The following is a 26089-nucleotide window of genomic DNA, read 5'->3' as shown; positions in this document are numbered from 1 at the left end:
TACATCAGTGCAGTGGCATTGACAGGACATTGCTGTGAGTTCAACACATAGTTCTCTTGATAGTTAGATTACAAATGGCTTTTCAACACTAAAATAATGTGGGAATACAGCTATTTCAGTTGTATGCAGCCACACTGTAGTCACAACAATTAAAATACCTCCTCCATTTGACTCACAGGCACGCGGAGATCCTCCTTGCTCAACGTGAATCACAAAATGACTTTACCCTGCGCTCATACATATCGGCGTCACTAAAAATCAAGGGGTGCGTTAAAAGCTCAAAGCCACTTAGAGTTATTGAAAAGGGCCCGAGGTGAGTTGGACTGGGAGAAGGTAGCACTCCCAGCTGCTGTTTCTCCCTTTAGGTGATTAGACCTAAGAGACAGGCTTTAAGGGAAATGAGCTTTCGATTGGACTTTCTGATAAAGAGGTGGGATTGTAATTGCTAGTGACCTCTAGGATCTGAGTGGAAGGAGCAGGTGAAATGTATTACCCACAGTGATATGGATGTATTTGGAAGTGTTGTTCAGTCCCTGAAAGTTTCCGCTTGCTACGTTTAATAGAGTGTGTTTCACTGAGCGCTTGATCATCTTCTTGTCGTTAATTGTTTCTGTCAGAAGCATCCTCGTCTCCTTGGGCTCTGATGATCACACATCGATATTTTTGTCACACTGTCACTACATCTCGCAGCTAACCAGGTGATACGACGTCAGACCTTTGAAAAGACTCCTCTGAGGATAAGGGAAATGAGGGATAACTGAGGAGAACTGGGGAGGAGAAAAGAGCGCGCGCACACACACACACACACACTCAATCAGACTGATTGCTTGCGGATCTGACTCCTCTCATTGCATCATCTCTCTAATGCATTGGTCCTGCATCACCCTCTCCTGTGTGTGCATGTGTGTGTGTGTATGTAGTGTGTAGTCACGTTAGGGATGCAGGGTCCTTGCTAGGTGAGTGAAAGCCATCGAGGGGCATGTCCTTGTGTTATAAAACCATACGTGCACCAAAATGTGTGAATGCTTCTGAGTCTATTATTATGTATCATCAGAAGTCATGGTTAACCTGCAAACCTCACCGAAGCAGGAACAAATAGTAGAAAATGCACAAATGATATTTTTCTGTTCTTAAAAGTGTGTGATTCTCAGCACCGAGGCACATGTTATGGGCACACACACACACACACACACACACACACACACACACACACACACACACACACACACACACAGACGCACAGACATACTCACAGAGGCTTGTTCCTCATTCTCATCTTCTCTCCTCCGAGAGTGCGATGGAGCCAGAAGCAATGCAAATTGGGTAAAATGTTCCGGAAAGTGGCTTTTCCCACTGGGACTTCTCAACTCCAGCTCTGAGTTAGCACTCGGTGTGTGTGTGTGTGTGTGTGTGTGTGTGTGTGTGTTTGCTTGTGCGAGCATGTGTCACAGTTCTTGCCTCTGTGTTCGTGGGTGTGTACGGATGCGGATTGTTCTGAACGTGCCCCGCGTGCACGCCGGCGCGCCCGCTCCGATGTGTTCATCGCCGCTTCTCCGGGGCTGCAGGGCGACTTGTGATTTTTCATGGCGGGCACACACGGAGACAGAAAGCGTGTGTGGAAAGCGAAGCGACGGTGGAAATTGAGGGCACGTCTCTGTTAGACCTCGCCAATTAGCTGCTGGAAAGGCGAGGCCGCTGTTAATTTGACCATCAGCACGGAGTGAGGGGGGAGAACAGCTGGAAAAGACGGAGGAAAAAAAAGAAAAAATTAAGACAGACTAAGCTAGAGAGTGAAATATTGGTCAGTTTGCAGAAAAGAATATTTGGAAAGCATATGACTTTGAACATGGGAGCTGGTTGTTTAGTGTCAGCTGATGGAATTCAGTCTGTTATAATCATGCAGAAGCAATAATTCATAAAACTTCCAAACATTACTGCTATTGTCAGAGGCAGGAGTGCCACTTAATGAAAAAACTCAAAAATTCTGAACATGTATTGTTTTCAAAAGTGAATATTTGGCATCAAATATACCGATTAGTGTTCAGTATGTGTGGGTTTGTATGAAAGCGATTAGATTTTCAGGACAGATCACTTGTTGTAGGACCAAAAAGAAGAATGATTGGTGAAAAAAAAAAAAAAAAATTGAGAAACAAATCTTTTTCCTTGAAATACAAAAATATACATGATTTTTTTTTCCTTCTTGTGGACTCATTCAAATATAACTCTTAAGATTTTGGTGGCAGTTTTGCTTTCCATTCAATTTTGACTTCATTTTTGTCAGTCCTGATAGTTCGAATCACCTTTTGAAAGTTACTAATATAAAAAAACTGAAAAGCTGTAAGTTTGGAAGACAGACACAGAATCCTAAAGTCACTGATCCAGAATTTAAATTTCCCGTAATTGATAATGCAAATTAAACATGAAGTGAGTGAAGACTCTTTTCTTCTTCATTTCTTCCACAGGTGCTTCAGTGAGTTCTGACTGAAACGTCTTTTTATCTTTTCTCTAATCAAACAGTTCATATGTGAATATTTTTTAGGACTGTTGTTTGTTGCTTTAACGATTTCACTCACTGAAACTGAGAGGTTGAATGGCCAAAAAGTCTTTAATATGCTGCCAAGTTCCTTCTTTGTTGAAGTCCGGCCCCACGTGCCCCTCTGTCAGTGTGAATCAAGTTTACCTCCAGATGAACTCTGGGTGTCGGTGTGTTTCTCTGGCATCGGCTGTCACTCCTGCCATGTCTGTTTGCAGGGGTTGTTTTATGCTAGTCGGAATTTATTGCCCACTCTAGAGTGTGTGTGTGTGTGTGTGTGCTCCTGTGCGTGCGTGTGTGTGCCTGTAGGGGGAGAATAGTGAAGCGTTGCCCTTCCACCAGTGGGCCATGGAGAACCCACAGGTTAGACCATCTGCCTCCCATACGTGTGTGTTTCGGTTCAGGATCGTGCGGGTTGTTTTTGTAACATTGTTTATTTGAAGTGTGTGTGACCTGGCCAAGAATAACTTAATCCAAACACACACATACACACACACACACACACACGTACAGTGACTCAACAGTCCTGGCATGAAAACTCAGAGGATGCAGGAGAGGAAGACAACTGAGCTGCGATTCTTCATTTTACTGGAGATTACGCACAGAGAAGGAAGCGGAGACGAGGCCAGAAGTTTGAGAGGGAAGAGCGTACGTCAGACCTGGAAATAGTTTAAGTGCCGTGACGGAGTGAAAACAACAACACTAACACCTTGTATCCTCAGCAACAGTCGCAGAGCAGGCAGCCACCGGGGAGCCGACGCTGCTGGGGAACATGCAGCGTCACACCGGTGCCAGTAATGCTCCATTCTGAGTGTTTTCATCAGGCACTTTACCTCCACTCAGCACCATTACACATATTTACATCAAACTCCTCCCTCCTCTCTTTTCATCTCCCTTTTGTTGTTCTCCCCGGAGGAAACCACCAAAGTGTGTTTTTGAACGCAGAGAGCGTGCCACGCCATCTGCAACTCGCTCATTTCTGGAAATAAGAGTATAAGTCTAATTGAGCTTTTTAATTGTCCTCTAATTCCTGCTGAGCGCCCATGCTGCTGCCTAATGGTGTGTGTGTGAGTGTGTGTGTATGTGTGTGTGTGTGTGTGTGTTTTGTGTGCGTGTGCACGTGTCTGGGTCTGTTGGGACGTGAATGGCTCTGCGTTTGAGTGGAGAGAGTGAGTGAGAAAAACACGCAGGGCTTCTTCTGTGCATAATGAGCCGGTGGAAATGTGTGTGAATGGCGTGTGTGAATGGCGTGTGTGAACGGCGAGTGTGCATGTGTGTCGTGACGTCACTCAGGAAACGGGGGGAAGGAGATTGAGCAAGAGACGGCCGCCGTGCTGACTTGGTGCTGGTATCAGTGCGTGCGTGAGCGGCCGATTGGCTGCTCTTGCGGCGCTTCACTTCCAGCTTAATCCGGTTTGTTATGAGCTAATCGAATCGCGTGGATTCCACGTTGTAAGACATCAACATGAGCTGTGAGAGCGAGCGGGTGTTTCATGCCTCCTGCTTCAAGTCAAGTCAGCACAGCTGGAATAGAGTCATCAGCGTGTGTGTGTGTGTGTGTGTGTGTGTGTGTGTGTGTGTGTGTTTGTGGGCCGAACAATTAACAGCACCTCCAATCAGGCCTCATCTCTTTGATTGCCTATGTAATTGTCTGTGTTCATGCCCATACATGTGTGCGTGTGTGTGTGTGTGTGTGTGTGTGTGTGTGTGTGTACGTGGTGTGAGAGAAAGTAATCCAGGACGAAGGATTTCCTCTGTTTTTTGTATGGACAGCTTCCTCTTCTCATACACACTTCCCGTCTCCGTGTGTGGCACAGTGGGAGAGAGAAGGGAGGAAGTAAAAGGGCAAGATAAGCCAACAGATGTTTGGGTGTGTGTGTGTGTGTGTCACTGACTCTGTATATGTGTGTGTGTGTGTGTGTGTGTGTGTGTGTGTGTGTGTGTGTGTGTGTGTGTGTGTGTGTGAGTCACAATAAAGAGCGCTTCTAAAAAAAGCAGTCTTGTGACAGTCCATTTCGCTCAGCTGACTGTCTGGAAACTTTGCCTTTTTGCTTTTTTCCCCCTCCTCTCGTTTACTTTTGGTCCGGGGAAAACCTTCCCATCAGCTTATTATGTTTTCCATGCAGAAATGAAGGAAGTGACACACTTTCAGACAGTTTTTGTAGCGCGGTGTCCTGCAGAGGTAAACCGTGATGGCTGGCTTTAGAGAGCTGGCTCAGGAGATCATGAAGCAGTGATTTAATGCTCGCTGGCGTACGTCACAGGCTGCTCTGTCAGGAAGGAAGCGGGCCCTGGAGATGTTTCTTTATTAAGATGTTGGTGATTGTGCAGAGTATCCTGATGCCTACGCTTTGTCACGTTCTCTGCCTGCCCTGTATAAGTAATTGCATGCTCAGAGTGTTGGCTGAAGCCTCTGTTCAGGTCAGTAGATGGCGATTTAATGTTCATTTACACACTGTCACAGTATTCTTTCACGTTATTAGGCACACCACTACAAAGTAATGTGATCGAGTACAGCAGCTCTGAGACGCATTATGCCTTTGTAGTTTGCAGTGGTGCTGAGCCGTGCTGCATGATATTGATGCATATTTTTCCTAATATTTTGGCCGCTCTAGAAACATACATGAGAATGCTGAGAACTCAGATCGTATTCTGATGCTGTTCCTGATAAGAAATGACTAATAACTAAGGTTCTGTAGCCATCCTCCTCTCATGCTGGCGGCTGCTGCTGTTGTTTTTGTACTCCTGATTCTCGCTCTCCGTCCCTCCATCCGTCCATCACACCTCCCCAGACTGATGAGAGTTGACCCAGCTGGTTGCCACTTTAGCCGAGCTCCGTTCTCTCTGTTTGCCTTTCTGTCCCTCTCTCCATCAAACAGACAAACCGCACACACAAATGATCTGTTAGTGAGAGGCTACCAGCGGTCTCTGGTCTCCAAAGATCTCAAACTCATCACTCAGCCCTTTTTTTTTTCCTGCTTTCTCTTCATTTTCCCTTTCATCATTCCTGCTTTTCTTCCCCTTTCTTTATCTTTGCATTTGTTTCCGAGTCTCGTTTCACCGCTGCCCGCCTCTCTGTGTTTGTTCTATCACCCTGTGGGACTGCCTGAAGTTCGGCTCTTTCAACACATTACAGCATATTAGCGCGGTGATGGTTTCTGTAAATCACACAAACAGTCTCTACAAACTATTTGAAGCTGAAGACAAAAGTACAAAGCTCTCAAATGATAACTTCTGGCCTTTCTCTGTAATGCGCTTGTGTTTTTTTAGACGTTGCCAAATTTGTTAGTACTCATTGTACACTCATCCCTGGATGAAATCAGACACCCACAGAAACATAAAGCAAAGCACTTCCAGCTTCTAATTGTCATCATTTGGCATGGACGTGTTTGAATGTGGGTGGCCTGATTCATCTGGATAGCTCTGGGTGTTGAGCGAAGCCATCCCCAACACCTCCAGAGACGCTGCAGCCATTGGTCAGGCGCCGCTTCTGTTGCCATGGCTACAGGCCAAACCAGAGGCGTGGCATCTGTCTCCCACCTGGTCGCACCAGCTGCTCAGGCACTGCTGCTGTGGCATGCCTGGTGTGTGTGTGTGTGTGTGTGTGTGTGCACGGCTCTCGTGGAGGTGGAGAGTGAGGTGTATTCCTGTGCATACTGTTCAGTCGATCCCTATCCTGCGCCCCTCCGTGACCAGCCGGTTGCATAAGGTAGTGTGTAGTGGCTGAAGTCGAGCAGCGGAGGTATTTATAGAAGTTATTTGAGTGTAACTCACCCGGTCTGCCGCCCGCATATAGAAGCATACAATGCGTCCACTGAGTGAGGCCCAGAGGCAGCAGAGCTGCGGAAGCTTCCGGGTTCACGGTCTGCCTTTGCTCTTTATCAGCTGGAATGCGGTTTATGAATGATTTATTAACTCAGGTTGTCTCATTGGCAGGGAGGCAGCATCCACTCCCTGGTTTTGTATGTTTAACTCTCTGAGAGCCAATGCAGATTCATACACTGGACCATTTTCATGTTATGAGATCGATGAGCAACGAGGGAAATTAGATTATTTTAGTATTCAGCTTCAAATACTCGTACAACTAAAGCTTATCTGAGTCCACTGCTGCTATTATCAACCCGAGTGTGTTTGTTTTATTATGTTATAAGTATATAAATGAAAGGTTCTGCCCCTTCCTTGCTTTCTAATTAGAAACGATGAAAAATATTTGCTATATGTTCAAGTTTGTTGATAAGTCAGTTTACATTTTTGATAATTCCTCTCCAGTAGTAATCATTTCTTGATTGAGCCTGCAGGACAAATAAGTGCAAACAATGATATCTCTACAATTCAAAATAATTTAATGAGAAAGTCAAATATTCATGTTGATATATTTTTCTGTATCATCCAGAGTAAGATTGCATTGAACCCGTTTATCACAGAATGAAATGTCAATCTAAAAAATTGCTCATTTGCACAATATAAAACGATGAACAGTCCATTGTGGAGCTTTATAAAAAAGTTGTTGGAGCCATGATGCAATTGATCAGATAGAGGAATGTGATCTTTGTAAATGATTCCCAGATATCCATTTCTCTGTTACATTGATCAGACATGACGGAATAACCGCTGATGAAATGAATAAGTCCTGGCCATGGTGCCTGTTGACACGTATCAGGCAGTGATCGAATATTTTGTGTTTCTACTTCCTCAAAACTGCAGCTGCAGTGTGGTGTGGTCAGAGGAAGGAGAGGAGAAGTGCTGATTTGATGTCAGGGTCAAAGGTCATTCACATACTTGGTCTTATGGGGGTCCCACTTTGTAACATTTTGACAACTTCCTTAAAATTGCAGAGCTGTTAATAGAGCCAGGGACAGTGGGAGCTAACAGATCTGAGACTGAGGCGGCATCGCCCGGCATACGGAGCCGGTGGATCCTGGGTTTCAGCAGATTGCACGTTGCGGTGTCAGGACCGGCAGATGGGAGAGGGTGCCATCAATTAAGGAGCGGAGTGACTTGTGCCGTATGTTAACCGCGTCCTGGAAAGAAAACCAAACACACGTCTATCCTCACTCGTTCATTGTCGGCTTTATTTGCAGACTGTCAGAGACAGGCAGGTGTGTGAACGGGCACGGCAGACCACATTCCGCACATTCCTCCTACCAGCATGCTCCAGTCGTTGAAGTACACTGATTACCTTTGTGTTGGCAGGAATCTGGAGTGGTGTGCTTTTATGAAGGAGAGGAGTGAGATGGGAGAACAGATCAAGTTTTCCGATGAAGTTAAGAAATTCTGATAAAACTGATAAACTCCTCCTACACACCAGAGCGTACCAGGTGCGCCGCGTACGCAACAAACGTATCTACAATCTGTAACTGTTGTGTAACAGCTTTCTGTTCAGTCAGTTCTAGTCTTGCCATTTTATTCAATGTTAAATCAAGCAATGACCTTTGTTTTGTTTTCCGTTTGGGCTCAAAACATGCTGTGTTGGCTCATCCGTAACTTTAAAACATATTTAAAAGCGGAAGTTGGGATATTGAGCAATGATAACATTTCACAACTTTTAAATAGACAAGGCTGGGGTGGAAAAAGAATTTCAAAATATATGTCAGTGCCCTTCCAGGGGTGTTATATCATGAGTAATATAACGGATTAAACAGCACTTGGTTTTAGTGCGTGTCCCTGCACACATGGCCTGCACATCTGCTAAATGTCACCGTGTATTTTGTGTTTGTGGCCCCTCCTCCTGTCACACACACACTCACACACACACACAGAGGCAGAAGTGGTGTTTAAATCAGGTCAAGTTCGAGCTGCGTGTTTCTCTTCCTTGTCCTCTGTTTGGACAGCATCTCTCTTTCTCTCATCCATTGTATCTCTTTCAATTTGCAGTGGACTTCCCCCCTCCTGCTTCCCCCCTCCCACTGTCTGCTTGTCTCTCATGTCCACAGATGGAGAGAAGCATTTTTTCCTTCTCTCCCTGTCCGAACCAGTCTTTTGGCTCCTGAATCAGTCATGCTCGCTGCATCTGATGAGCAGCAGCCAAGACCTTCCCACTACAGCATGGCAGAACAAACCGAGGGGGAGGGAATGGACCGAGAGATGGAGTGCGATAGCGAAGTGTAAAGAGAACGCCACTGCTTGAACGGGTAGCAGAGAGACGAGGGAGTGGAGGGGAATCTCGAGGTCCTGTCGGTGGCAGTTTTCCCGGCTCTTTTTGTCAACTCCGTCAGTTTCAGAGGTGGATTCCCAGCTCGGCCTGAGCCCGAGCCAGGGACTTTACTCTGACCTCTCCCCTAAACAAGAGCGAGCATTCTGGGTAGAATGCGGTGGGTGGCGGGTGGCCCCACCTGTGAGATGAGGAGAGGAGAGCGGTTCTGTTCTGTTTCACCACACTGCTCGGTCAGGCTTTTGGTTTGACAAGGAAACTCATGTCGTCTTTGGTCGGGTGGAGAAGCTGAATATGTGAATTTCTCAGGAAGCAGCGCTTCATCACGCTGCTCACTGGGCGCATGTTCATTCAGAAACCCCCAAAAAGTTTCTAAAGAAATAATTTGCGTGCTCTGTAATCAACATTATCTGCCAATCAATCCTGATGGATTTGCGATACTATGAAAATGTGAGACTGGGGAAAAAAAAGATCTTATACAGCTTGCCAAGTTGCTGCATGAACATATATATATATATATATATATATATATATATATATATATATATATATATATATATATATATATATATATATTTTTTTTTTAGTAGTTACCTAGGTTTGGGGAATGAATGACTTTAACCTCATCCATCAGTGCAGCTCTTTCCATTTCTCACCAGAAGGCATTACAGTTCGCCTCGTGCCAAGGAAAACACAGTTCTGCCTCACGGACAAACACAAACAGAGTCCAGCCGTGTTAAGCTAACAACTCAAACCCCAGCAGACCCTCGGATCACATACCACACCGCTATTTAGCTCACAAGCAAGACAGATTTTGATGCTTTTGACTCGGACCCAAAGTTCAATTATCCCCAGAGCTTCCACCATGACACCACCCCGTACCGTGTGAGAGCAGCACACACACACACACACACGTCACCCTTCCCTCCCTGTGTATGTCACCTCGCTGGTTGTTTCCAGGTTGCTATGCAGACGTCCCCTCCATTCCCTTTTTGACACACGGAGCATGTCGGTGTGTGTGCAGAGCTCCTTTCTCATGAAGGGAAGCATTCAAACTCACATCCAGAGTAAGGTGTTGCGAGGCAGGCGGCGTCGGTATCGAAGGGCAGGATTAGGGCAGTCATGACAGGAATGGACCTCCTCCCCTCCTCCACTGGAGACCAAACACACGGCGAGCTATTTCTCAAACACTTTCTGCCAGGTTGCACTTTTGAACTCCTCCAGAAGAAGTGAAGGCGGCTTCAGTGTTAAATCGCGGCCGTGGTTTCTATCACAACACGATCTCTCTGCTCATCCGGTGGATTTCAATAATCAAGTGTCGTGCTGAAATCATTTGTCCATTAGGAAATTATTCGTTCTAAAGGTCTGATTGCATCAGCATTTTTTAAAGGGCAGCATTATGCCAAATCAGTTAATTTTCAATGACGACTTCAGCAACCTGTTGATTCACCCGCGGGGGAAGTTCAACTTTGAACTCTGACATACAGATTCCACGTGCGTCTAACAAGGAAGCAGAATTTCCTGATGGGGCTGACCTTTCATGTAGCATAGAGCCCGACATAGAGAAAATTAATATAGATTAACATGGAAAGATTTTCTAAATTTTGCGTCTTAAATGTGATGCGCTGCTTTTCCATTTATAATCATGAGGCTTTATGAGCGTTTGCCAGTTGAAAAAAAAAAATAGAAATCAGTTAAAATTCAGTTAAAGTTTGAAATTTTATAGAATAAACAAGAAAACGATAGAGAGGTGGTGGAAATGATGGCGTGTGTTTGTGTTTGTCTGTGTGTCCGTCTGTAGGGTGGAGTACTCCGTCGTACTAGAACTCTTTTTGGACAGTGTGTACCAGGCCGCCACTCACTGATTAGGTACACATTCACAAGGTCTGCCACTGCTGTAAATCCTTCAAAACCACACCGTAAAAGCTCATTTTAAACGCCATCTGCATTCCTCTTTCTTTACAGTGACCAGACGTAGTGTGTGTGTGTGTGTGTGTGTTTGTGTGCTTCTCTGTGAAATTTCCTCTCATTTCAGCCACCGAGCTTCCCATTGTTACCAGCGACTTTACTCCTTATTTAAAGCGTCTCGCGTCGCCAGCTGACGACGTTGCGGTCCCATTGGTTCCTGCCATTTTGAGCCCTGCGCTGGTTTTGGCTCTGTTTGCGTCAGCTCCTCCGCTCTGTTCTCACTCACTCGCTTGGCATTTGTGGTGTGAACTGAGTAAGCGCTTCATTTTTTCTTACTTTCACTGAGGGAGAAAAAGGAAAAGTGTCACAGTGGAAAATACAGGGACAAGGAAAGACAATGGAAGTGCGTGAACCCCTTCTCCCAGAATGACTTTCAGTGGGTGGAGGGATGGAGTGAGCGGGGAAATAAAAGGGGCTGAGTAGAGGCAGGCATTTGCGGCCAGGAATGGTTTGGCACACATCTGACTGAGGTGTGGTTTTGGCCCGGCTCCCATTAGCTTCTTGTGTTACATCCATTACAAACATCTGCACGCACGCACGCGCGTGCACGGCGAGCGTACACACACACTCGCGCATGATGCCACAGTCAAAATAGGCCCGCAGTTTCACCGCCAGAAGAATTCCTCTCCCACAATTCTGGTCCTTCCCAAGAACGATGGAAATCACTCATCTCCCACCCCCTCTCTCCCCGCTCTGTCTCTCTCTCTCTCCCTAAAAGATGTTATTAGAGGCACCAGTGGCCATGTAATCACTTTGACTCTCCCACAGGAACACACACGGGCACACACTAGCACGTGCACACACATACACACACACACACGCACACCTTGGTAATTACGGCTCAAGATGAGGTCCCGTTCGCTGTAATCCCACTGAATGGCTGATCTAGTCAGTAAATGGCGGGTCAAGAAGTGCCAGAAATAGGAGCGTCTGTGCATGTGTGCACGTTGTGTTCTCCATTCCTTCAGGTTATTAATTGATCCCTGATTATTGTGATTGATGTTGATGAAGTCCGCACGCGCTTAATTGATGACTTGCATGTATTCACTGCACGCAGAGCACTCTGCTAAACTTGCAAATTGATAGACTGTCTTAGACACACACACACACACACACACACACACACACACACTGCAAACAGCAGAGTCGATCTCTCCTGTATGTGTGGTGTGTGTGTGTGTGTGTGTGTGTGTGTGTGTGTGTGTGTGTGTGTGTGTGTGTGTGTGTGTGTGTGGTGTGTGTGTGTGTGTGTGTGTGTGTGTGGTGTGTGTGTGTGTGTGTGTGTGTGTGTGTTGTGTGTGTGTGTGTGTGTGTGTGTGTGTGGTGTGTGTGTGCTCTCCACTCCTCTTTTCAGAGCCGCTAACACACTCTAACACTCTTCACAATCTTTGTTTGGTTTCCCACTTTCCTGCATCTGATAAAGCCGGCAGCTCTTCCCCTCAGAAGCCTGCGGAGGCCTCGCCGGTGTCACCGTAAAAATCATGACACCAGATGACTTCTCTTACACCAACGCGCCTCCTCGAACCCCATGAATATTAAATCTGGTCTTTAAAGCGTTTGACTAGTAAGCCTTTAACATAAATATCTTCTCAGTAGTCTTTGATGTAAATGTGTAATATTGTTTCGTTGAGATCTCCCGTAAGGGATTTGTGTTTTGCGGCTCCATGTAAGAGGAGGTTCTTTCTCATTTGAATGGCGACACTAAAAAAGGCATTCAATTGGAAAAGCTCTATCTTAGAGTCTCATCTTATTGTATATGATAATGTTGTGGTGCAATTTCTTCCCCCGTTTGCAAGACAGCTGATAAAATCAGTCACAGTGAAGCACCTCTCTGGATGCAGCGCTTTTCACACACTCAGCCCTGCGCGCGCGTGTGTGTGCGTGTAACTCCACGCAGATGATTGAGTTAGTGTGATTTAGGGATGGTTGGAAGATGAAACGCCGCCGCCTTGCCGCGTCTAGCAACCCGCTCCACACACTTATCTGACAACTGCTTGCTAAAGGCATTTAATTTGTGGAGGGAGAGGAAGGAGCCGGTGGAGAGGAGGTGAAATAGCAGGAGGAATGTAAACTAGCGCCACTGCAGCTTTTGGAGAAGCAGAGGAGACCGGGCAGACGGGAATGACAAGCTCCTAATTTAATCAAGCCAGGAGGATTAAAAAAGCCTCAGCAGTGATGAATAGGTCTAATTTGCTGTTTAAAGCCACTCACTTTCCGTAACTGAGTTTACATTATATAGTACGCTTGCATGTGTTTGTGCTCGCTGAGTGAGGTTGGATGTTGCTTTCGCCTTAATCCCTCCCTTTTTTTTTTTTTCTGTTGTCCTTATCCACCCCAGCCTCCTGCATGTTTCTGTTGTGTGCATGTCTAAGTGTTTGTGAGTGTGTGACCTTTCGGGGGAGCACTGCTGGTGAAAGGCCGCGGGCTCACACAAGAATAACCACGCCGCGAACACGCGGGCGAATGCCACATCCACTCCGTGACAGTTGACATAGCAGGTAACCCGATATGACGGAATACGCCGGATTACACGGTGGCGTATCTGACCCCGTCGCTGAGTGCTTTATGTAAGCTTCGGCATCTTTGATGGAACGTGTCAGGTGCGGCTTCAAAACAGAGACGGAGCGCTCGCCAGATTGAATTCTTCCCGTGAAACTTAAACCCAATTTCTCTTTTTTTGGCAGAGGACCACTCGGTGTTGTTAAGGTGTGATGATATTACTCCAGAGGTGTGTGGACAGGAAGTCATTTCACCAACAGCTTGATTGAAAGCTCCAACTCTGGCTCTACTTTTGGAGCCAACTCAGATTTACTCCACTGGGAAGTTGTACTTCCAGGCTGAACTGAGATTTTAGTCCTCATTAACGCAGTGTTTCCAAGTGAAAATGGAAAACTTTCTTTGTGTTTTGGGTGTCCATTTACACAACAACGGTGCTCAGAGCCACAGAAAATGCAACTTTTGAAAATGACTCTCAAGGTAGAACCATTTGAATAGGCTTCAACTCTGTTTCCTTGGAAACCAGGGAAAACAAAACTTTTTGAAAACACTCCAACCCCTCCAACACCTTAACAATAGTAAATAGTTGAACAACTATGGCAGCCCTGACTTCAGTTTGCAATATAAAGGCTTTAACTCTGCCGCTCCTCTATTAGCAGTTTTTCTTTTGAGAGTTAACTTCCACCATTCAGGATGAGCGCCACGCTCTCGTAAAAACAAAAACATGCCCTCACTCTTTGTCCTTGTAGAAGACAGACAAATCTTAAGTGTGCCACCGTCTGTGTACCTGTGCCGGAGTTCAGTTAAGTTCCAAGTTCATTCCGGACAGGATTTACTGCGAGTCTGTCAAAGCGCTTTAATCACATGTGTGTTTAAAGATAATTAAAATGTGAAACGGTTGCGCTTATTGTAGCACGTTTTACTGCAGTCTCACCATTAAACTGGTTATTTCATCCCTGGTAGGTAGTCATGGCAGAAGGAGCTGTTCTTTGTAGAAACATCAAAAAGATAAAAGTAAATGACTTTTTGAAGAATCGGCTTTTAATGGAGCTGTGACAGTGACAGACGAGCTCCACAGAACCAACGGCTCTTTGTGCTTCTAAGTACAGGAGACTGGAAGATGTGTGATTTAGTGCCACTAATGTGTAGTGGTGTGTGGAAGGATTACTAAGGAGGTGTGTGAGTGTGTGTTTGACTGGAAGCTGCTGCTAATAATTGCATTTTTTTCCCCCCCAATGTACAGCCTTCATTCCCCTTTTCTCCCCGTTTTCCCTAATCTAGGTTATTTAGTCTATTGGGTGCTTGTATCTGTCAGTATAAATAAGCCTCCATAAATAAGTAATATTTAGCATTGAGCTTCCTTCTCCTCCCTCTCCTTCAAATGTCAGCGAGTTTTGCCCTAATAAAGCCTCTTTAAAACAGTTAAATTGCATCTGTTCGCCTTCCAAGACCTTAAAATAACTCGGTCCAGACGTACAGTGTTTTGATTGCCGATGTGATGACATTCTTTTGTGCCTGTGTGTGTGTGTGCGTGGGTGTGTGTGTGTGTGTGTGTGTGTGTGTGTGCGTTTGAGGGCACGTCTCCTCCATCATTGTCGCCATAACTCTTTGTCTGTCTTGCTTCTGTTAAAGAAAAGGCTGCTCGGTGTCTGCCTGTCTGACCCACATATGGTAAAGGTTTACTCTCAATCCCTCGATGTGTTGGCTGCACATACTGTGCAAGTGTGTGTGTGTGTGTGTGTGTGTGCGTGTGTGTTTGTGGCAATGGGGGATTGGTCCCATAGATCAGGGCAATCACTCACTCATGTGTGATGCTCCATCTGCTCTCAGCTTCTAACTGCTCAGCTGTACAAATACATAAACGTTCTCTGTGGTGGATTTTTATTTCCCTGCTTTTTCAGCAAATCTCCATCAGAACATGTTTTGTTCGCATTCATGGAGGCATGAATGGATGTGCTCCCTTCTCAAACAATGCACGGCGGGAGGAGGACAGCGATGAGTGTACGACGACCCTCGGTGCTCCGATGGTGTGTTTAAAAGGTGCAGCGGCTTCAAGTGGCTTCTTCAGTTCCTCCTTCCTTTCTGTCAGAAGCTGAAAACGGCGTAATAACCCTGAACGGCACAGACGCAGGCGTGCTCGGCTGTTTTGTGTCTATAGGTCAGGTTCTGATGAGACGGAACTGGGGTAAACTCAGCACTGAGGAGACGATTGAAGCAATGCAATGGAGGGATGGAATAAGCTGGAGGGGGACGATCTGCTGTGGGTCAGTTTGGGTTGAAGCCGTGTGTGAAGCGAGGATCCACCCACAACAGGTCGCCCGTCGTTCTCGGTCAAGCCCACAAACGATTTAAGCAATTAACCTCAAACGCGTGCTTTTGGTCTGTGGGAGAAAACCAAAGTACCCAGAGAGAATCCACACCCAAAGAACCTTCAAGCTCCACACAGCGAACCCCCCGCCCCACACAGGGCTCCTGACTCTTCGAGGCAAGAACACTTTCCTTCACGCCACTTTGTGGTTTCGTGGCAAAATCCATCAAGAGGAGCTCAGTCAAGGGCTTCTCTTATTTTCTTTATCCTAATAAATAACTGCTCTTAGTTTTGGATTGGGTTGTACAGTCCTTATCAGCAGATGGAATTTGTCCATTAATCATGAAAATGCTGTGCCTTCAAGTTCAGTCTTGACCTTTGAGGTAATAATTCTGGCAGACCGAGGTTCTCTCCATTAACTCTTACAGCATGACGATTACATGATGTATTGTCATCTGTTTGTCAACGTCTCCCTTCACCATTTGTGCGCGTCTTTTCTTTTTTTTTTTTTCATCACCCTCTTGTTGCTTTCCTTCATTCCCCTTTGTTCTGATGGAGGGCCGCGCTGAATCCCCCACTTATCAAGGGCCCCCCTAACAACACACATGCACATCCACTTGGGTCCCCCTCCCACTCCACATCAAAGTCAGGAATGTGGGCTTGCTGCCATTATGCATGGGTAGACCTAGTTATGTCAAGTTTACCCCTCTTTAAAGGTGTGTGTGTGTGTGTGTGTGTGTGTGTGTGTGTGTGTGTGTGTGTGTGTGTGAGTGTGTGAATGTGTGTTCCCACATGCTATTAGTGAGCCCCGCATGCTTTATGTTCGCACACATCTCCAAACCTGCTTTGAAATGTCAGAACTATTACCCGGGCTTCATGGGGCGTTATGGAGACCTGGGAACACCTGCACCGTGCATTTGTCTTCTAAATCTTGTGTCTGACTCACAACACTGCAGCATAAGGTCCTCCTCATCCCGGGTTTTCATATTTTGTTCTGTTTGTCTTACTTCAGACAGTTTCATGGTTTTCTTCATCATTACGTATAAATCTTCATATTTCTTTTTCGGGCAATTTGTTAAAGACTGATTTCTCCAAAAATGCCCTTTTATGACTGTATTCCTTGCATCTGATAAAGAAGCTTGTGTGAAATTACAAAGTACTTGACACGACATTCCAGCAGAGCCTGTTTGGACAAAAGCCCACCAGTCAGACCAAAAATTGACTTTTTTAGGAGTGAAGGGTTTAAAGAGGAAGAGGCTGCTGTGGCTTCGTTGAGGCGCTGTGAAAATTGAGAGATTATCTAGAGAGCCGGTATAAGAACAAGCATGGCTTGAGTCAGGATTGTCGTGATGACACGAATCAGGAAATGCTACCTTAGTTGGGTTCTCAAACTAAAATAAAGAAAAAGGAATTGAACATAAAAAGTCTCACTGAAAGCAACAGCATATGTTTCTGTGAGTTAAGTCCACGTCGCTGTTCTTCCATCCTGCTTTAACCCCTTCATTCCTGATGCATTCCATGGCTTTCCTCAGTTTTCCATATGGCCATAACTTCTCTCTTTTTACCTTTAATAGGTCAAAGCAGTGCGATGCGCACACCTCCCTCTCCTTACCGCTGAAACGCCCACATGTTCACAAACTCCATCAGATGTCAGTTTGGGCCATGACAGGCATCATTCTCTCTGATGTGCCAGTGTCTTATCAGCCGACTCCCCCCCCCCCCCCCCCCGAATCACCAGTTCTACTTATCCCACATGTCTATCAAAGCCAGCCGGACCTGTGCGCCGGAGATAAAACGCAGCGTTTATGTGGATCGACGGGTTGAGGGAGACGTTGATACCAGGATGAGCCGCACTTTAAAAGGTTTCATTGTGGAAACACTACAGTGTTTTTTTTTTTTATTTTTTTGGTTGGTGTAATCTTGTTTTTTCATACAAGGAGCACACAAGAATATTGAATATTAGCCATGTTGCAAACAGGCCAATACAAAGATGGAAGAAAAATCTCTGGAGAGATAAGAATGAGAAGAAGCCGTCATTAAAGGGACATATTCAAAGATATTCTAACGACTTTCTCTCGTTATTCTCAGTAGATCTTGAAGATTTTTTTTCCCCCTACACACTGTAAGGCCACTTTTCTCTCAGGAGCACAGCTTCAGTGGAAACACCCCCTTTGTCTCTTTGTATTCCCTGTTTTACTCAGCTGACAAACAACATTAGCATTCCAGGAAGGAAGGAAAACCAATTGTAGGTCATGGAAATGTTTCACATATGAAATGCCTGTTTGCGGTTTAAGAATTCGTTGAGAGACGAAAGCCACAATTTTTCTTCTGCTGCCAATTTAACATATTGGTTTGAATAAAATTAAGAAAACTGATTATAAGAAAATCCTTTTTCAAAGCTTGTATTTCTGGAAAAAAGCCCAAACCTGTTTAATCTAAAAACAGAAACCCATTAAATTTTCTTACTTTTCTTCAAAAATATATTCCGAAGTCGAAGTCAAGGTGAAGAGTTTCATCCTCAAGCAGCAAACTGTAGTACAGCCAGCGAAAAAACAGGAATAATTAAAAGACTACATTCATACACACATCAACAAACCTATGTGCTATTGGCTGCGGTTCCACATCTAATTCTAATATGATCTGATTGCTCCTCCCACAGCTCTTCACCCTCGCTGCCATTCGAAGTATTCAAGATGCTTCACTTTAAACCTCTGAGTGGTTTAGCATCGCCCAACACCTGTAGCTTGCAGCATAATCCTCTTGTTTCTGACGGCCACACACAGCCGTTATGGAAAATTTGGATAAAAAAATGGGAGCCAGGTGTTAGATCCCCAATGCAAGACCGATATTCACCACAGTGCAGTGCCTTCCTCATTACTCTGCGCTAACTCTCTCCGCCTCATGTTTTTTTTCCCTGCTTTTCTGCGCCCGTTACTTAAGACAGTGCCTCTAATGTGTTCAAAGTCTCTCAATGTTACATTATACATGTTGACAGCAGAGGAGCCCCTCCTGGAAACACCAGCACGGCAGCGTTCTGTGAATCCATCCATCAAGCACTTAGTGGGAAAACTAAGCAATGCCGAGGACGCAATGAGACAGCGGCGGCTTCTCCCGTCATTACCCACTGCTGCATTGATTTCTTGACTTGGCTCATGTGCACATGCAGCTGTACATGCACACCAGTGTAAACAACTTGTGATTTTTATTCATGCAGGGGGGAAAAAAAAGTCCTTTTGCATGTTAATACACAGCAGGTGCTTGTAGATAAACAGGGAAAAAAAAAAGGAAAATATTCGGATTGCACGTGCACAGGCATGCTAGCGTGCGCATGCCCACACAGTGCTGCACACACATTCTAGCTAAACTGTTCTAAACCTGCAGCCCCTGCGTGTTAACTTCATTTTCAGATTGTCGCCACAGTTCCAAGGCAGTCACTCAGGTTGATTTAATTAGGCATCCTTTAAGTATCCCATCCATCCATCCCTTCCTCCATCCATCTGTTCGCTTTATATATTCCATAATCTTTTGTTCTCTCCAGGGTTGTGCGAACAGCCTCGGCTGCGGCGCTTGTGGAATGAATTGATTTGAAACGATTTATTACCTGTTGTTTTCACATGTCACCCACTCTCACTCACCCACCTTCTCCTTTTCCGTGTTTCTCACTGCTGCTGCACAGAAGGGAGAGAAAGCCTGCATCGAATTACAGAAAGAAAAAGTGTTTTTTGTTCAATTTACTATTTGTAGCTTGTTTTTGAAATGATAACGAAATTATTTAAATCAGTAGCAGTAAAAAAAAAATGAATGTTCAAAATGAGAGAGAATATGAGGAGGCTTTGCTTTATGAATGTCCAGATTTTGCAGAGTAAAGGATGTACAGCCCGACTAGCAGATGGATACAGACAGACGACAGGAAGGCTGACAGAGAGACAGACTTTCTTTCTCTGCGTTACGTCGTTTGTGCGAGCCAAAGCAGTCCAGCCTCGGACTGGTCATTAGCCAGTCGGCCGGACTTGGGGTATCTGGTCCAGAGATAGATGCTGCTGCCAGTGGAAAGAGCCTCGTTTTGTAACGGAGAGAGAGAAAAAAATGTTGCGGAGAGCCCACAGAACAAAAGCTATTCTTTTATCTGGGTGTGTGTGTGTGTGTATGTGTGTGTGTGGAGGTGTCAACCTCCATTTTCCTCATGCTGGTTGTCAGGACTTCAAAACTGTGCGACCACATGTGTCGGTATGCACGTGGTGTGGGGTGTATCTGTGTGCGCTCATCTACATGCGCGCCGCCCGTGAATGAAACGTAGCCTTTGTTTACGGGCCCATTATCCAGATAATAACATCCATATTTCCCCTCATCTCCGAGTGCTTTATCACAGCCTTATGAGCTCTTTCTCTCACTCCATCTCACTCTGCCGCTCTCTGCCTCCCTCTCTCACACACCCGCACACGCACACACACACGGGCAGCCAGAGATAATGGGATTGTTGCCCCTGGTTTCCTTTGGTGGGGTTGTAAATAAATTCTTTCTTTTTCATCACAGTGTGTGTGTGTGTGTTGTGTGTTGTGTGTTCGGCCATATCAATCCCAGTCACTCCTGTATTGATGCATGCATATCTATCACTGTCTGTGTGTGTGTGTGTGTGTGTGGTGTGTTGTGTGTGTGTGTGTGTGTGTGTGTGTGTGTGTGTTTTTTTCATCTTATCACTTTTTTCATCTGTCTGCATGTGAACCTGTTTGTGCTCATGCATGAGTGGTGTGGTTCGGTATCGTTTTCCAGCCGTTCTTCGATCTACATCCTGGCAAATTATTCACCGAAACCCTGGGAAATGTGTGTGTGTGTGTCGGTGTGGGTTTGGCTGCAGGTGCGTCCCTTGGTTATGTTTACCTTGAATCCCACACACGGTGACTCAGTGTTGTCGAGACGCGGCTGCAGTGGATTCTCGCTCATATCATCTCCGAAGTCGGTTTCATTATTTCCTTGCAGGTGCCGTTTAAAATCGCCTTTATTACAGTTGTGATAACACAATTATCCCATCGCTAATGCTCCTCTCCATGCATCTACCTCTGTAATCACGTCTGTGTTCACAATAATTATCCTATACTCAGTGCTGCTTTTACCACAGCCTTTTAATAAGCCGTTTACACGGTTTCTTCAAAGAAGGCACTTTCAACTTTGTCCAAAATGTTGATAATTTCACATCACCTACCAGTATAATCATAATCTGCTGGAGCTGAGGTAAATGCAGCCTATTTCCTCAGCTGGAAGAACATTAAACCTTCTTTATGACTATAATGATATTTATGCTGCCTGAATACCTTTTTATTTATGGCTGTAGAAATGTTCACAAACGTACAGTAAAAGACTGTTTCTACTCTTTTACATAAACTTAGCATTCAATTCTTCAATCTAGCTGTTTTTTTTTTTCCAACTGTGGATTTCACAGATGTGTCTGTGACTGGTTGATCATACTGCAGTGCAGGAGTTATGGAACGTACATGTGTCAAAATCCTGTCAACAGGACAGAAACACGAGGCTTGAAGGGACGCCAGTGTGTTTGAAATGAAGATTTATGACCAGTCTGTGTTACTCAGTGCTCATGTGAAACTCTTTTCCTCTGTGGTCTCTCGCAGATCTTGGTGAACTCCGCCAGTCCGAGCCGTCCGGCGGTGCTGTACGAGAAGGTGACCGTCAGCGAGGCAGGAGGCCCCCTGCTGAGAGACATGTTGTTCAGCCCGACCTGCAGCACATCTACACCCTGACAGACCGACAGGTGAGTCCACATTATCCATTAATGAGGTGGCGTTCACTCTCTGTTCAGCCATGAGTACCAGCCATTAAATTTCTATATGCGATGAAGGCGACCGCATGTAACCATTAGTGGACCTCCACTCACGTTGTTTCTTTTACTTTTAATTTCTCTAAACCAGCCTCCTACCAACTGTTAAGAGCGGGATCCACTCCCGTTTTAGTTATACAAATATATTTATATATGAATTTCCCTAACCGCTGTCCAACTCGTTCCCGCTGGATTTAATTACACTGCAACACACCAGACACACACATTACCATCAGGACGGCGGGCTAATAATCCAGACATTAGGCACACGGCGACATGGAGGGGGTGTTATAGGTCACATGTGGCCTCCGAGCGTGTGCGTGGGCGTTCATGTGGTCATTACCGGCTCCGCCGCCGGTGGAAGCCGCGTCGACTTTGATGGTGGGAAGCAGGGGAGGAGGGGAGGGGAGGGGTGGAGGGATAGCGTGTCGCATCGCTGTCGCTCCCCGGACCCAGCTGCTCCCCCCGTTTTTCCGTCTCATTAATGCGGTGAGTGAAGGAAGCGGAGATGAAGGGAGCGCGCGTGAGAGGAAAGTGGAGGAAATGTGACTATTTTCATATTTAACAGTTCAGAATCTGCTGCGAGAACGGAAATAGTTTTGATCTAAGGTGGTCAAATCTGTCCAGGAAACGCAGTGTTTCTGTATTTTTTTTGCTAATAGTCAGTAATTGACAAGTGGAGATTCAGTAATTAAGTGTTAACTGTGGTAAACACAGTGCATTGTGAATGCCTCGCAGGGTAATAAATCACAGTTAATTTGTGATCTCAGGCTCTACAGGAGGTGTGTGAACCATGGATTATTCGCAAAGTTCAAACAGGTCACGATATTCACTTCTACCTTGCTGTTAGGTAAGGTAAAGGTAAAATTACCATAAGTAGCAAAATATCCTTAGTAAGTTTATGCAATACTGTTTAAACTGTACATATCTGAGCACAGAAAAACATTAACTTTAAAAATATATATTAAAATTGTCAAAAGTTACATAAACACAGATTAACACAGATTACATCATCTAAACTGACCACTCCTTGAGGAGGATAGATTTCTCAATAAAACGCATCTGAAATACTGTTTAATATATATATTTGGCATTTCCAAAGCTGCTTGTTCCTGTAAATGTACCAGAACATTTCTCCAGTAATTAAAAGAAGACGGGAAGCGAGTTCCAGGCTGGAGGCCCGCCCGCCCTTGTTTGCTTCAACACCCATTTTCCCCTCATTAAGCTTGGAGAAAAATTTGAATTTCCAACAGTCACTTTTATTATGCAATGTACATTTTGCAAGATGAGGCTTAATTTCTTTCACTGTGGGATTAATGTGATTCTCCTAATGCGGCGATGCGACTGGGGGAGAATGGCAGGCGAGCGGGAGAGGGGCCGGTCACGCACCGGTACACATATATGCTAGTAGCACGAAGCGCACGGCTTGGCAGCTAAGGGCAGGAAAGACACACACTCAGACACACACACACACACACATTCATGGCAGCACTTACAAGCACTGGTAGAAGACAAGAACATACACTCCGGCTCCCACACTCGTACAGCCATTTACACTCAAGGACGTTGTGTCTCCATCCACCCCAGCATGCCCCCCTCCCTCCAGACCGCTCACACACACGTTTTCCATCTCATGTACACACACACAGCTTCATCTCTCTCCGTGTTTGATCCCCATTAATGGTTAGCAGGCTCGGGTTAAGCAGAATTGGGGGGGGGGGGGGGGGGCAGCGGCTGCCAGACCTCCCAACTAAACCCCCTTTCCAGCACTAATGACTGGAGGGGGCAATTCCCTCCTCTCGCCCTCCGTCCTACCCTCATCTTTATCCCCTGCCCTCCATCTATACCACCATGCTGCCACCCCCTCCTCCACGTTTTCAAATCCTCACTTTAACTGAGACACACACACACACACACACACACACACACACACACACACACACACACACACACACACACACACACACACACACACGTTTCTATCTAAGCCCAAATTGAGTCCTCCCATCTCAAATGCCTTCTACTGATCCCATCCCCATATTTTTAATGATCTCCCACTATCTATGCCCCCCCCCCATCCCCCCCCCCCCCCCCCCCCCCCCCCCCCACACACACACACACACACACACACACACATACACACACACTTACACACAGTCTGTCTCAAACAGGCCGAGGTGGAAAATTGTTCAACCGGGAGAGAACTGGATTGATGGAGAGAGAAGATAGAGGGACGGCTTTGAGTTAAACCAAGATGATACAGTCAAGGCCCGTCCATGCTTCACATGTACGCGTTTCCGCGTCCGCTTTGGAAGGTGCGCGCACCACCGATGCGGACGCGCTTTCTCCCATGCTACATTTTGAGCTCCGCTGTGCGCGTCTCATGCAGGCGCGGTGATCCACGCAGCCTCGAGAAGCTTTTCCGGCTCTACAGACTGTTTATCTGCTCCTTATTACGGATTATTTAGAGAAAATTAAGCACATACATTGTCAGTACATTATCTTTAAGTATTAAAGTTTATTTAGCCTTTTTTTTTCTGTTTCTGAATCGCGGAGCGGCGCCGGAGCGATTAGTTACTTTTTCACTTCTGTCTACAGACCTTCTCCTCCCTCCAGACAGTCTCTCTTTCCACGAGTTTTTCACTCTTTCGGTGTCTTTAAGTGGAGCCATCAGGCTGGAGCTCTGTCTACTTTCACGTTTACCGTCATGTTTTGTTTGCTATGGCGCTCTGGCGCAGGCGCACTCTTCCGCGACCTGCGCGCAATGCGCAACGCGGTCTCAAATTCTGGCTGCTGCGCGGACGTCCGCGGATCGGTCCGCGCGGACCCTAGCGGACAGGAATTCATGACGATTTTTACGTCACGCGGACCAATGCGCAACGCGCACCCACGCGGACATGTGAAGCATGGACGGGCCTTCACACACACACACACTCATTAACATACCATTTAATTTGCAGACTTTCCATATTTTTCGTGTGGAACAAACTTCCACCGCCTTGCCTCCATCCTGTTTGTGTGTGCGTGTGCGTGTGCGTGTGTGTGCGTGTGTGTGGAGCTGGTTGCCTGCGGGGGTTCCTCAGACAAGCCAAGCACATTAAGGTGTCACTGGACATATCCACTGATGCGTAGCCCACGACATGTTCCCCTAGCCTCTTCCCACACACACACACCCACTCACACACACTTGCATGCACACACACACAGAAGCCCAGGCTGTGAATCAGAGTTAGGGGGCGAGGCCCAATGATTTATGACTCGCTCCGTTCCAGCTATATTCATCACTGTCTTTATTATCAATGGAGGTTATGACAGCAGGAGAGGATGGCCCGCTGAGTGTGTGTGTGTTTGATGAGACAGTGTGTTATTACAGGAAATTTAGATCAGTTTATTTTTGACCGCAGCCAGTGGTATATGGCTCTGTGTCCGCTGCTGTGTGCCCGGCGTTTTGTGCATGGAAAGAGAAAAGGTGAAGGCATTTAAAAACTGTCTCCAGCTCACTCGGAAACTGCAAAGCACACGTCAGGTTTTTCAGCCTTTTGCTCCCCGAGTGAAAACTTTCTCAGTACTGCTGGTTAGAAAAGGTTGTTTCATTCCTTCTTCAAAAATGTAAAAGACTCCGGGGACGCGGTGCCACAGTAACTTTGAAGCGTCGTCCCGGTGCAGAACGGCCGCTGTAGGGAAATCCGCCCAGTGTCTTGGCTCAGTCAAGACTTCATCATCTAATCATTTCCTCCTCTGTTTTGTCGCCAAAAAGGTAGAAGGCTGTGACTGCATTTGATGCTGCAGCTGCTATTCTCGCCGTCTTTGTGAGCCACACTTGGTCGGAGTATCTTCCACGCATGGGCGCACCCGTCCCTGTGCCTTTGATGGCAGCCATTGCATATGATAGGGGTGTAGTGTGTGGCGCTGCCTAATTGCTAAAAGCATGAATATTCATCTCTGGTGTGGGAAGGGGGCTCGGTGTTTGGAGCGAGAGTGAGCACGCTGGAAACAGACGAAAAGGACTTGGAGGGGTTGATACAGTGGCAGGAAATTATGTATTATGTGTATGCATGAGACAACCTTTGTTCAAGTGTCAAGGATGCTGCTCGGATTGCCGCTGTTTGTGTGTCTGTACATGAAAAAAAAAAGCATATCTCGGTGTCACTCCTTACCGGATATAGTTTGCGTGTTTACACATTGATTGATCTTTCTTGCTTTTGTGGGAATTTACATTTGGACAAACTCCTGGCCTTCGGGCGTATCGTTTAGACAGCATAGGGTTTGTATGTGAGTGTGTGTGTGTGTGTGGGCTAACGCCATTGTCTGACTCTCCATTGATCATATAAAAGAGATTTCGTCAAGACTGTCATCATCCCCAAGAAAATGGCAGCTGAGCACATGAGGTTACACACAAACTTCTGATGCCTTTCAAATGATCAGGTTGTGAATCTGTACAGTAGTCGGCAGTGGTCCTTTCTGTGATTTTCCGAACAAGGCTCCATAGCATTTCAACAGACAAAGGTGCGTGCGTGTCAATGTGCACGCGCGCGCGTGTGTATTTACTTTCACATATTACTGATTCACTGCCAATCTCGTTAGCAAACACATTAGCACAGACTGACATCAACATACATAATAAGCATCTGGTTGTATCAATCAGCGCTGACATTTTAGTGAACTACATACAGCTAATCAGTCATTTCTAAGTAGCTCCAGGATTAATTTTGCGCAATTTATCAAACTGTGGCCGACTGAGGAACTCCTGAAGTTAACAAGCGCCTAATGTGCTGTTTAAACACCAGCCTTTTGTTGGCTGAC

The 26089-nt window shown here is 45.9% G+C and overlaps 1 protein-coding gene across 1 annotated transcript in view; it reads left to right on the top strand.

Moving 5' to 3' along the window:
* The window catches only part of plxna1b (plexin A1b), a 190172-nt gene that overhangs the window by 65832 nt on the left and 98251 nt on the right, over positions 1 to 26089 (top strand). The window contains 2 exon segments of the mRNA XM_030091523.1: positions 21081 to 21177; positions 21180 to 21220. Of these exon segments, the coding sequence (XP_029947383.1) occupies positions 21081 to 21177; positions 21180 to 21220 (138 nt within the window).

The sequence above is a fragment of the Salarias fasciatus genome, chromosome 5 (assembly GCF_902148845.1).
Source record: "Salarias fasciatus chromosome 5, fSalaFa1.1, whole genome shotgun sequence".
Classification (NCBI taxonomy): Eukaryota; Metazoa; Chordata; class Actinopteri; order Blenniiformes; family Blenniidae; genus Salarias; species Salarias fasciatus.
This window is presented reverse-complemented; position numbering and strand designations above follow the sequence as displayed.